At 37.7% G+C, this 14,054-nt stretch overlaps 1 protein-coding gene across 1 annotated transcript in view; it reads left to right on the forward strand.

The window, feature by feature from the left end:
- Positions 1 to 14,054, forward strand: part of LOC114657593 (DBH-like monooxygenase protein 2 homolog) — a 47,762-nt gene that overhangs the window by 10,503 nt on the left and 23,205 nt on the right. Inside the window, exons 2-3 of the mRNA XM_028809478.2 lie at positions 5,029 to 5,352; positions 6,245 to 6,391. Of these exons, the coding sequence (XP_028665311.1) occupies positions 5,074 to 5,352; positions 6,245 to 6,391 (426 nt within the window). The 5' untranslated portion in view covers positions 5,029 to 5,073. The remainder of the gene's footprint in view (positions 1 to 5,028; positions 5,353 to 6,244; positions 6,392 to 14,054) is intronic.

A 14,054-nucleotide genomic window follows, 5' to 3' on the forward strand; every position in this document is an offset into this window, starting at 1 on the left:
ATGATTCTCATAGATGTCTGGGATCAAAAACTAGCCTGATTCAAGTAGGTAATGTTAAGTCCAGCATCTGTGGTATTGTTGTTCCTCCACATGCCAAATATTACATGTTTCTTTATTCTTAATAACAGTACAGTAACTAGTAAACAGTAATTGACTCCCGTAACAGGGTGCTATATAGGCGCCTGACCCGACACAAATAGACACAGAGGCACGTATGAAATAACACAAGACTTTTATTTTCTTCACCCGTGGACGCATGTTTTCCCCGTGACCCACAGGCAATACACAGTCCAAAAGCACTCTTCCACACAACACAACAATCCTTTCTCCTTTTACCACCACTCCTCCACAAGCGTCCTCGTCCTCCCGTCACTGGCTCACTGAGCGGTGGTGGCTGGCCCTATTTATAGCCCATCCGGAAGTGTTCCAGGTGCTTGACCACCTGGTCCTAATTGCACTTCTGGGTGGGGCTGAAGATTCATCCAGCCAGACTGTTGAAACCAGACAGCCCCCCCTAGAGGCCACCCCGGGCACAATCCAGGCTATGGAGGACTCCATCTCCCATGGATCCCTGCGGGAGGTTTGGGGAATAACCGTCGGCCAGGGAGGATGCCACCAAGTATCCCGGGGCAGGAACTGAGCTGCCCATAGCTGCTCCCCTGGAACATAAGCAGCAGGGGCATCCCAGCTGGGCATGGGACCCAGGCGTTCGCCACACTCCTTATTCTGTGACAACTGCTGAGGTGAGAAGATTTAATCAACAAAAGTCTAGCAGAGTTTACAGTAAGCACCGTTGTTTTTTTTGTTTTTTTTGAAGAGTAGCATAGCCATTTACAAGGCATCTTATCACCTATATTTAGCTCTTGTGATAAAACAGTCATTGATGATGATTTGTTTAATATACTTCTCTATATAGTGCAAGATCAACAATTTGTTTTAAATTCCTTACACTCTGATGATCACTGGACTGTCATTTTAGTGTGCAGATCTGCTAAACTCTGCAGGTAGAATTATCATTCTTAGAGAGAAGGGGTTGGCTGAGGGGCTTTAGCAATACATTGCAAGGTAAAAGTTCTTGGGTCTACATACTAAATTTTTATCATTTTAAACTGAATTCCCTGCTCTTTGCTGGAATGGTGGCTCTGAGGCTAAGGATCTGCACTGGCAATCGGAAGGTTGCCGGTTTGAATCCCGTACAGTAAATGCCAATAGGAACTCTGCTCTGTTGGGCCCTTGAGCAAGACCCTTAACCTGCAATTGCTGAGCGCTTTGAGTAGTGAGAAAAGCGCTATATAAATGCAAAGCAGTGAATTCACTAGGATTTAGGAAATACCCAGTTTTTATTTGACATCATTGCATAATAATATATAAAGACCATGCCAGATGCATCTAAAATGACCAGAAGTGATTTATTTAGAAACTAGTCATTTAGCCCGTTACAATAACGGGCACTAGAACAGTAGTGCATAAACATTAGTAGGAACAGTCTATATTAAATGGCAAGGGACTTTGACCGCATTCTTTTTGTTGGTCGTATTTTTCTTTCTTTCAGCCTTTCTTTTGTTGATATTTACTTGCTGAGCTGACCGTTCTTCGTGGGCTGCCACCGTGTATTGTGTGTTTTTAATTTTCTGTGACAGTAATACTGTCTTGTACGCCTGCTGGCTTGTACGTCTGTAATATACCTTTAATTTTCTCTGGCGGTAATACAGGCGTGCGCATCGGTAATATGCCTTTAATCTCCTCTGACAGTAATACTGGCTTGTATGTGGCTGTAATATGAGTCACTGTATTGTGTACCTTTAATTTCCTCTCGCAGTAATACTGGTTTGTATTTCCGTAAAACGCCTGTAACTTTCTCTGACAGTAATATCGCGCATCGCACTGTGCCCCGCGCATGCGCACTTCACCAGAAGACACACACACACGGACACCTGGACGCACACGGGGATTTTATTAAAGAGGATGTGATATAACTGATAACACTTATCTATGAAGGAACAACCAAAAACTGGAGAGCCATTAAACTATAGTATTGTTGAGTTCTGAAAAAGACTGGCACACTGAAAAAGTGGGTAACTATAAACATAATACAAAATGTGAAAAGCATCTCATTGTAGATGTATTGTCTTAAAAGTTGGGCCGAAACACAGTGTATACTCTGCATACTCAGTCCCAGAGTGCACACATCAATTTAGCTCAAAACAACTTTGCACATGTCTTTAATGCCTAATACATCATTAGAAGTGTCATTTATAGCTTTTTCTCACAGAAACATCCATTAAACTTAAACAATTTTTGCTTAACGTGGGAGTGGATGATGCTTTTATTTACTGGAAAATACCATATTTATTTAGATTCAAAGTAAGATAGTAGCATCTGTCGTTTGCAGAGACATTGCATGACAGTATCAACATGGGACCCAAACTATTTCAGAAAAAAACAGTAGTACTGTATGCACCATTCACTTCATATTGAGAAAAGTGTATAGCATATGGAAGGAAGAAACTCTCATAGTTATAGACTGGCATTGCACACAACTTTTAAATAATCGAATGTCTTTTTGAATATCTTTTGGTTACAGAGATGTTTATTCAGTCAATGGCATGTTTCAGTCATGGCGACAACACGTCAAAGGTACGATGACATGAAACAGCCATATTGTTTTCACATATTACTATGTATGAACACTATCTAATATGTGCTCCACATACCTGGATGTAGTTTTCTTCAGACAAATAACTATTATCACTATCAGTATTGTTCACTTTATTAAGATCAGTTTCCATCATCAATTCTTTGTATATTTTGGATCTTATTTTTACAAGTCCTGCTTGGTAATGTGAAATATTTTTACAATTTGGATCAAATTTGTGTTGCTCAATGTGGTGTATTAATTCTTCTTTGTCTTCAAAAGAGATCTGATTTCAATGATTTGTAATCCTATCACATATCCTGTTGTCTGATTTGTGTGATACTCAAATAACTAAAATAGCTTTACAAGAAGTGACAATAACACATACACAAAGCTGTAAGCTTTTAATTACCATGCAAAGGCATATTTTATCCTTTTACGTAAACACTAGGCATAGTATATGTTTGTGCTGCTTTTTATTTTATGTTGTGACTAAATAATAAAGTCTGTTCAGATATGTTAAGGTATAATCATGGAGGTAGATCAATTTTGGCTACAAACATAAAAAAAATGTCATGGATAGAAATGTTGCTAGCAGACCTGGGGCCTCATGTATAAACGGTGCGTACGCACAGAAAAGTTGCGTACGAACGTTTCCACACTCCAATTGTGATGTATAAAACCTAAACTTGGCGTAAAGCTACGCACATTTCCACGGTACCTCATACCCTGGCGTACGCAATTTCTCCGCTCGGTTTTGCAGACTGGCAGCACCCAGCGTCAAAGCAGTGCTACTGTTCCTGTGTTGTTACTCTTTCTTTCTTAGATCCACATTCCTGACGCGGCTTTATAAATATACTGAAACTAACTGCATATTGTTTATTAGTGTAATGCATCTGATTGTAATTAACCTGCAACAGTATAATGGTCCAGGGAATAGCCATAGTATTCCAAATACCATAACTGCTTTAGCGTTGTTACTCTCAATGCATCTTCTTTTTCTTTCAGCTGCTCCCGTTAAGGGTTGCCACAGCAGATAATCTTTTCCCATATTACTCTCACTGCACCACTCGGAGTATTTATATCACTGTATCTGAGTGGGGAATCACAGCAGCAGCTGATTGGAAAGAGAATTATCGGTACATAGCATGAAGCAGATGCTGCCTGAGCCACGGCAAAATGCTTCAGAGACTTTCCTGTACGGACTTCGTGGTTTAGAAAAAGTTTAATTCCAAGAACTATAAACGCACTCAATCAGTCCATCAAGTGCTCCTTGTAGAACTGTTTGTACTTATAAGTACAATTACCTCACTGTAAACTTGCACTACAATTATAATATTGCACAACCTGCGCCACTTTATAAAGCGAGTATTTACATATGATGACGATATCATTTTTAAGATGAAATGCAGCAAAATATGTTGATTATATTATATTATACAGATAAAACTTTAACTTCATTTAAATAATCTGTATTGTTAATAATTAAACATGTGAGGACACAGTGCCGCAGCACTAGCTTTATTGCTTTATCAGAATCTAATTTCCATTTTAGAAATGGCAATGCCAAGTCTTACACTTTCTGCACAAAACAAAAAAACTGAAAAAGTCTTAAAATGACTACTTGCCTTTTTCTATAAATTCATCAAAAGACACATTTATAATTTATTTTTGATAAAACTACTACATGGTGGTGCAATGGTAGCGCTGCTGCCTCGCAGTTAGGAGACCTGGGTTCGCTTTCCGGGTCCCTCTCTGCGTGGAGTTTGCATGTTCTCCCCGTGTCTGCGTGGGTTTCCTCCGGGTGCTCCGGTTTCCTCCCACAGTCCAAAGACATGCAGGTTAGGTAGATTGGTGATTCTAAATTGGGCTTGGTGTGTGTGCCCTGCGGTGGGTTGGTGCCCTGCTCAGGATTGCTTCCTGCCTTGCACCCTGGGATTGGCTCCAGAAGACCCCTGTGACCCTGTGTTCAGATTCCGCATGTTGGAAATGGATGGATGGAAAATTATTACTTCCCTTATTTGCATTTTGAATGTAAACCAAAAGATACAACAATAAAGTAGTTTTGCTAATTTGCATACTTGGTTTCAGTACATAACAGGGGGTATAAGTAAAATAGGAGTTCATTTAAAAGATTAATTTTAATGAGAAAACAGTTATAAAATGTACTTTATTTTTCTTAGACATAGAGTCCAATGCATTAGTTCCAGACGTTATTGGAGATTAAGCAGTTCAAACTACTTCTTGAGTAGAAGAAATTTCCAATAAACAACACATTAACACAAGGTTCTTGCTGATCTGCAATTGATTAACATTTAGGGTATTATTTTTCTTCTAATGACCAAATTTATTTTATGTGTCTGATGATATATACTTTGCCTTTCTGGTGACAGACTCACAATTGAATGAAAACTATCATTGAATAAGCAGCAGCAACAATGTGTAGTCAACAACTTTATCCCTTCTTCAGCACTCTTCTTTTGGGCCTCTCTTTAAGACTCTCCACTGCCATTGTACTGCCATTCACAGAGTACCTTGATTCTGCCCAAGCGGTATCTGTCAGCTGGGGATTTGACAACAATGGGGGGCCAATAACTTTTGAACTTACCGTCAACACTTCTGGCTGGATTGGCTTTGGATTCAGCCCTAATGGAGGAATGGCAGGGTCTGATATGATTATTGGGGGCATATTTCCCAATGGCACTCAGTACTTCACAGTAAGTAATTTCTTTAAAATAATTTTTTTCTTAATAAATGTCTGAATGTTTCAATGTCATTTTGTTTCTTTTCCAAGACATCACAAAGACTACCGTTATGTAAATTCATACTTCATTTGTATTTAATATTGTTCCTACAATAGAATTGGCAGTTTAATCTGGATGATTCCTTACTGTTGGGTTTATGCTCTGGTTTTCTAAAATCTTGACATTGAATTTAACACATTCAGTAACTAGATAGCAGGATTTTATGGAGAACTGCCTGGAACCTATCTTGGCATAAAGCAAGAACCAATCCCTAAAGAGAACACTAGTCAATTATAGAGTATGTTCACTCACAAAATCACTCGCACAACAAGCCAATTTGCAGTTCTTACTGTGCAGTTCTTAGTATTGGCCAGTGTTCAGAACTTCTCTTCGCCTTCTCTTTTTTTTTTTAATTTGTACACTGTGGTACACAGTAATGTTTTTTATATGTGACTATCCCTTTATTGTATAACTATCATGCACTTGACACAGTGAAAAGTGTCAATTGAATACAAAGATTTCCCATTAATATGCAGTAGTAGTTTACTGTATGAATTAAATGTTAATTTAGATCAAAACTATAACTAGATGTAAAAAAAGTGCAATCTTTTTTTGTTAAGCAAAATGTTTTATGATCAAATTAACCTGCAGCACAGAAGTGAACTATGGCAAAGAAAATCCAGAGATTGTGTCAAAATCTTGATGATAAAAATGTTGAGAGTGCTTAAAAACCCACCTCCCCAACCTAAGCTTTAAAAAAATCAATCACTGAGAATAGCACAGTAATTCACCACTCAAGGCAGCCCTCATATGAAGGTATTCTTATCTACTCTAAATAATTTATGTCATTAACTGTTCATTTCAGGATAGGCATGCAACTGGTAATACTGAGCCTCTGGTGGACAATAAACAGGACTATACCTTATTGTCGTGGGCTGGAAATGGAAACAGTACAACCCTGAGGTTCAAACGTGAGCTTCAAACATGCGATAGTGATGACCTCCCCATCACAGTAAGTAAAAAGTCTCAAAAATGTTTAATGAAAATGGCAGAGTATCATGATGATTACAGTGACATCTATGTATAATAAGTACTGTTTTGTAAATTGTGTCAGAGTTCATGCCTAAAAGTCATACAACTTTCAAGGGAAAATGCAGGTCCTTAACTCTCTGTCACTTTGTATTGCAAATTTCCTTAGATTTTGGAATTTTAAGCAGTGTTTCGTTTACCCATCAAAATACCTTTTACTGTGTTACCACTAAGTGACTTACAGTTTGTGTATAAAATTTTTTTTTTGATTTATTGCAGTACTTTATGAATTGCAAAAATTACGATTATTTTCTCAGTATTTTTTCAAAAACTACAGAAGGTCACATTTCGTTCTGTCCATTACTCATTCATAAAACCAGTTCAGGATCATGGGGCATTTCTTTCCAGTCTGAACAAATGATTTTTTTTTTGCTTGAAGCTAAATCTCTTCATCCTATTCTTGATTTGTGACATTCTTTATATAATTATTCTGTTTCTAATATATTACAGATGGGGTATTAATGTCTTACATATATTATTTGCTTTAGGCAAAACTGACAAAGTGGGAAATCTGTTAGTTTTGCACAAAAACATTGTTTTTTTTTGTCAAACCTTATTTAATGTTCATTTTAAATATAGTCTTGCCAAGTGGTTAGAACACTGGACTTAAAGATACATGCTTACCAGGCAATTCTCTTCTCTCACTTACTGTGCTACCCTGAACTGGTCATGTTGTCTTTCTTAAATCATATCCATTCATTCATTTAATAAACTGTTTATACATTTCAGTGTCATTGTAAGTTTGGCAGCACTAGATGCAATGTGAAACCACCCTGGATGGGGTGCCAGGCCATTTCAAGTCTCTCTTATACCCATACTCACTCATCCTGTGACCAGTTCAGAGCAGCAAATTAACCTAAAATTAACCAGACTTTATGATGTAAGGAGGAAACCTGATGCAGATCCAGAAAGAATTTGCACAATCCATACAGTTAACGCCAGAGTCACAACTCTAGTGCTGTAAAGTAGCAGTGCTAACCAGTGTGACACCTTTAAGAGATTTAAATAGAAACATTTGTACTTTAGGCAAGTCCTTGTAAAGTGCTTTGAGCATAGGAGAGGTGCTATAAAGATATTTCCCTCACTGAACCAGCCGTACACAATATGTTGGTTCTTCAGAAGATGTAATTTGATTTGAGTTATTTATTTATTTGTTTATTTATGTATTTGCTTGTTATTTTGTGTGCATGCTTCACAAAATTTAAAATGAAAGAATTTTGTGGCCTTTCTCTTCGATTGGGTTTTCACGCTAAGCAGAATAAACACCCAGACAACAGAAGGCATTATATTAAATGTTTACTAAAGAGCATGAGTAGAAAACCAACACTATAATGAATCTGTTCCGCCAAAGGATTACTGCAAGAAAACCATTATTATGTTTTTTTAATCTCAAAACTATAGTATTGTAAGAAAGCAGCAGAAATATGATACAATGTTATATAAGATCCCCAGAAACCCAATACAGGAACTGTGAACCTTTTGGAAGAAATAAATCTCAGCTCAATTATCAAAATATGTCAAAACATTGCCTTGCTTTGCTCGGACATTCTTTTTGTTTCCCTTCAATATACTTATGCTATATAACCAGTTTAACTGCTGTTCTTTCATGTCTCTTTTCATGAAGCCAAAAGTAATACACCTTGAAAGATGTCCAAAAAACTATGAAATAAATGACTTTATTTATTAGCTTAATCTTACACTCGCATTCTAGGTGAAATCTTACTTTTCACTGAGGTAAAATCATTCAAGAAAACATTATTACAAAAAAATTAATTGTTTTTCCTAAATCACGTTACAGTTTTCTATTTTGTGCTCTCTTCACTATTCTTAACTTTTTACCCACATAACTCTGATTTAGTTTGAGGACATCTAGATTATATCTTGAGTAGTTGACCCAGAGCAACTTCCTGTTCGTGATTATGTTTGTTTTTAGGAATTAATTGTGATTTTTGTAGACAGAAGGAAATTTATAAACTAAGTGGTCATGATGAAGTATACTGTATTTAGTTCCCTCTCACCCATGTTTTTGGGACATATGGAAATTATCCGAAGTAAGTGGGCATGATGAAATATATGTTTGGTTCACTGTCAATGTTGTTCTTGGGACATTCATTCACATCTCAAATAAACTAAATAATAACCCATACAAATGTAAAGAATTAAACACAAACGCTCCAAAACACTGTCCTGACTACCGAATGAAATGAATGGTGAAGTATAGAAAATGTCCAAGTATTCAATTGTAAATTTTGTCCTACCATTATATGAAAGTCTAAAGATGATCTGTACTGGAAGGAAAATGCACCGAAATATAAACTCCAACTCAGAAAGAAACCCAAAAAATAAGACCAGACATTGGAAAAGTTCAACAATCCAGGCAAAAGATGTAATCCTTAAGAGTGATGTTAACTGTAATTCAGGAAAGTAAATGGGTCAGAAAATTTTCTGTAGCTTTATGATAAACAGAATACAATCACAAAAGATGATCATGCGCTTTCTGTGTACAGGCATTCTTTTAACCCAGCAGCCCCTGCCTGGCAGGCAAAGGAAGTCTGGTTGTGCAGTGCAGAAATTATGAGAACTTTACTTAACAATGGTACGTTCCCAACCCCCAGGCCAATGTGTGTTGCCATACCAAATCCTGAAGTTAGCAATGTTAAATGTCTCTTTTGTTTGGTTCCTTGGAATCTCCATTGTACAGCAGAGGTTATCAAACCATTTTGTTGCATAATGGTGGCTGAGCTGAAGCAGTAAATTTATCATTGGCCTTGGAGAGGGGATGCATCCTCCTGCAGATATTTTCACTCATGAATAACTGGGCAAACTTGCATCCCTTGTTGTGTAAACAAGATTTTACGAACTGGAACTTCATCATCCACTCCTTCATATTTTGTGATATGAACCATATATTTTAAAGTTGCTGATGTAGTAATGTGTCTGGTTTAACTGGGTAATAATCAGTTGTCCATTGTAGCAGACCAGTAAAACTGTCTTCCTAGAACTAATAATGCAGGGGTCTCGCCCATAATCCTATGTACTGCCATAATCACTTTGAACCAGAGTTCAGGTAGACACTCTTTCCACTCATGATGGTGGTCCTCGATGAAAGATACAATCCTTGTTATCAGGGTCTGTTTCACCTGCTCAGAGCGATTTGATTAGAGTTGGTACTCTGTGGTCTGCTCTCCTCAAAAACCCTAAAATAACTTTAAAGGGATAAAATGTCTCAAAATAAATAAAAATTGAATTTAACACAGACTCATAACAGTGGCAGCCTTCCAGGACAAAGACATGTTTACCAGTGCATAACTGGAAACTTGTCTTTTACACCATGCGCCCTTTGGTGAGAAAATTTTTTTTGCATATTCTCCTGGAAGCTAATGTGGCACGTTAAGCTTTTCACACAAGCTATGTTTTATTTGGGTAAAAGTGCTTTCTAGTACCTATTACAACTTGGCCCATGGCACCTCACACTTGTATGGGTATCGCAGAGAAGAGAAGCAAGGTAACTTGTACCAAGGAGACACTGATGCAGGGTTTAGCTGAGGTTGTTCCTCGTGGTTTGGGAAAGGGGACCTCTCAAGACACAGTATCCTTGCAGGACCTGCTAACTCAACTTGCCGACTCCTTTTCCATTCTGGACCCCAGCTCACCAAATGATCAACTGATCTCATGATCCCCCACATATCAGCTGCCACCTAAGGGTCTGATGTGTCAAGGACATGTTGCAATATCTGTTCCTTACATATGTCAGGACACCACTTAAGGCACAATGCACAGAAGACAAAGTTCCTGGAACTATATGATAGTCTGGACATTCTCTTTCAATAGCGCTTATTGATTGTCAGGGATGAAAGCATTCAATAAGGCAGTGGTTACATTTAGCAGCTCCACAAAACACCAGGCATGAGCTGGACCACAGTACCACATATTCCCACAGCTCCATTACACTCAGTGGTTGCAGCTGCATGAACAGGGGGACTTCTTCTTCAAGATATAGACACCAAGCCAGACAGAAATTGAAAGAAAAAAAAACAGATGATGGATGGTACACAAATCCAGGAAAGACTGTAATCCCTGAGAATGAAGATAAGTGTATTCCAGAAAGGTAAACGGATAACAAGATTTGTTGCAGCTTTATGATAATCAGAATGTGAACAGAAAAGATGCCCATGCCACCTCTCCGTGCACTGGCAACCTGTGAAATCCAGTGCCTTCGTCATCTTTCTCCTAGCAGCCCCTGCTTGACAGGCAAAGACGGTTTGGAGGAGCAGTAATTATAAGGATTCCTAGGATTTTAAGTCCTTTATTTAGAACTGCTACAACTTTAAACATGTTGATATCTCAAACTATCATTTCATTCCTTTTGTAAGGCTTGTCCCCAAGTAGAAAAAAGAATACACTTTTTAATATGCTTCAAAAAGCTAAAACTTTAACAGGAACACTCTAAAAAAGAAAAAGAGGCATATTCATGACTTTAAGGAACCCCAAGAACTGTTGAATTATAAAACATATTTTTGAATAATAAGTGACAATTTCAGTATACTTATAAATAGTATTCTCTTACAAATATAACTTTAACCCTTATTTTAAGCATGAACTTTATGTTTTCAATCTGAAAGGTGCCATGTTAAACATAATACATCTGTTTAACTACTAATTGTGTTCAAATTTGTACAAGAGACACTTTTTGCATTAACATATACTAATAGTGTTTTAGGTGATTGCAAAAGTAGAAATCATATCCCAACATTTCAGTGGTATAACTGGAATTTGTTAGATGCAAAAATTACATGAGATTAATGAGATGCTTCAAGCATATATGTTACAGTACATACAGTATAAGGACAATAGTCATAATTAAGTTTTATGGAGCTGTGGGAAGGATTACAGCACAAATATTTTCCCTCTAATGTCCCCATACTCCCATGGGCCCCAATGCAAGTCCCCCACACACATCACCTAAAGTTCTGCCACCACATCAACCTAAAAATATAAAACTGAAACACATACTATGCTATCTTAAAGAGCACTCCAGTTTAAAAATGGTAAAGAGGAAAAAAATGAAAAACCAGGGAGCAAACAAAAGATGTAAAATATCATTTTTTAATTACAAACAATGAGTTATGCAGGATATGGACTATATAAAAATATTTATACAGAACTGCTTAATGCACAATGAAACTCGAGAAATATAAAGTTTAATAGGAATGAAAAAAGTAGGCTATCAAGAATGTAAAAGAAGGGGACCGGACACATACAACAGATTGACAGGTAATAAAATGTTGGGTGGAGTAACTGCCTACATTATGAAAATGATTTGTGAATGCCACAATCTCATTTCAATGCCCCCAGTTTGTATTTTTCAAGTTTTTCTTGCTAGAGATTGGAGGGAAGAAGGACCTTTGGCTTAAGGTTGCATGGAGGAAACCAGTAGTGTCTAGGAGAGATAGCAGAGTGTTCTGTCAGAGATAGCAAAGTGAGTGGTAGGGAGTTTTTTCATTAAGAGAAGGATGTCCTAAAGACAGCACCACACTGACTTGCCTTTTTAATTCGTTGATAGTGACGACACCTCCCTTTCTACCCTGGATGGAAATGAGAATAATTAATCTTTAAAAAGTTTTTTTTGTGAGATTTTAGGTCTCTTATAACAACTTCCACTGACCCAACATAGTAACTGAGGTGCACTTCGTCATCATTATTAGCAAAAATTACTTAGGTTAGGGCCTACTAAATAAACTTAAAAATATAAATGCCATTATGAATTGTTAGAGACAACAGCTCTTTGTTACAGGCAGCAACTTTAAGTTGAAGCCACAGCTATAACAAACAATGAATTGGAATACTAATTTTCTTGCAGATCGATGAAGGGCTATTTGCTCCAGTTAAAAACAAAGAATGCATCAGCACTCTTATTAATATCCTAAAATTCTGCAAGCTTCAGATTGTGGTGTGTAAATGTTGTTCTTGAGTACTTACAGTATCCCACCTGGAGAAAATGCTGTTCTTCTATGTAATTCAGGAAAGTTCTTAGTGCAATTGCTGAGTCAGAACTCAAATCATATTCTTTACATCCTCTACCTTGTACTTCTACCTGTTTGCCTTCCTCCTATCCTGGTCACTGGCTGGTTTCTAAATGCATATAAAAGATATCTTAACTAACAGTTAGGTCCATAAATATTTGGACAGAGACAACGTTTTTCTAATTTTGGTTCTGTACATTACCACAATGAATTTTAAATGAAACAACTCAGATGCAGTTGAAGTGCAGAACTTTCAGCTTTAATTCAGTGGGGTGAACAAAACGATTGCATAAAAATGTGAGGCAACTAAAGCATTTTTTTAACACAATCCCTTCATTTCAGGGGCTCAAAAGTAATTGGACAAATTAAATATCTGGAAATAAAATGTTCATTTCTAATACTTGGTTGAAAACCCTTTGCTGGCAATGACACCCTGAAGTCTTGAACTCATGGACATCACCAGATGCTGGGTTTCCTCCTTTTTAATGCTCTGTCGGGCCTTTACTACAGCGGCTTTCAGTTGCCGTTTGTTTGTGGGCCTTTCTGTCTGAAGTTTAATCTTCAACAAGTGAAATGCATGCTCAATTGGGTTAAGATCAGGTGACTGACTTGGCCATTCAAGAATTTTCCACTTCTTTGCTTTAATAAACTCCTGTTTTGGCTGTATGTTTTGGGTCATTGTCCATCTGTATCATGAAATGCCGCCCAATCAATTTAACTGCATTTAGTTGGATTTGAGCAGACAGTATGTCTCTGAACACCTCAGAATTCATTCGGCTGTTTCTGTCCTGTGTCACGTCATCAATAAACACTAGTGTCCCAGTGCCATTGGCAGCCATGCATGCCCAGGCCATCACACTGCATCCACCATGTTTTACAGATGATGTGGTATGCTTTGGATAATGAGCTGTTCCACGCCTTCTCCATACTTTTTTCTTGCCATCATTCTGGTAGAGGTTGATCTTGGTTTCATCTGTCCAAAGAATGTTTTTCCAGAACTGTGCTGGCTTTTTTAGATGTTCTTTAGCAAAGTCCAATCTAGCCTTTCTATTCTTGAGGCTTATGAGTGGCTTGCACCTTGCAGTGCACCCTCTGTATTTATTTTCATGCAGTCTTCTCTTTATGGTAGACTTGGATATCGATACGCCTACCCCCTGGAGAGTGTTGTTCACTTGGTTGGCTGTTGTGAAGGGGTTTCTCTTCACGATGGAAATGATTCTGCGATCATCCACCACTGTTGTCTTCCGTGGACGTCCAGGTCTTTTTGCGTTGCTGAGTTCACCAGTGCTTGCTTTCTTTCTCAGGATGTACCAAACTGTAGATTTTGCCACTCGTAATATTGTAGCAATTTCTCGGATGTGTTTTTTCTGTTTTCACAGCTTAAGGATGGCTTCTTTCACCTGCATGGAGAGCTCCTTTGATCGCATGTTGTCTGTTAATATTAGAAAAAAGTTGTCTCTGTTCACATATTTATGGACCTAACTGTATATTTTTATATTGTAGTTGGGGTTTCTCCTACACACACCCACCCACACACACACACACACACACCTCTGTCTCATT

The sequence above is a fragment of the Erpetoichthys calabaricus genome, chromosome 9, assembly GCF_900747795.2.
Source record: "Erpetoichthys calabaricus chromosome 9, fErpCal1.3, whole genome shotgun sequence".
Classification (NCBI taxonomy): Eukaryota; Metazoa; Chordata; class Cladistia; order Polypteriformes; family Polypteridae; genus Erpetoichthys; species Erpetoichthys calabaricus.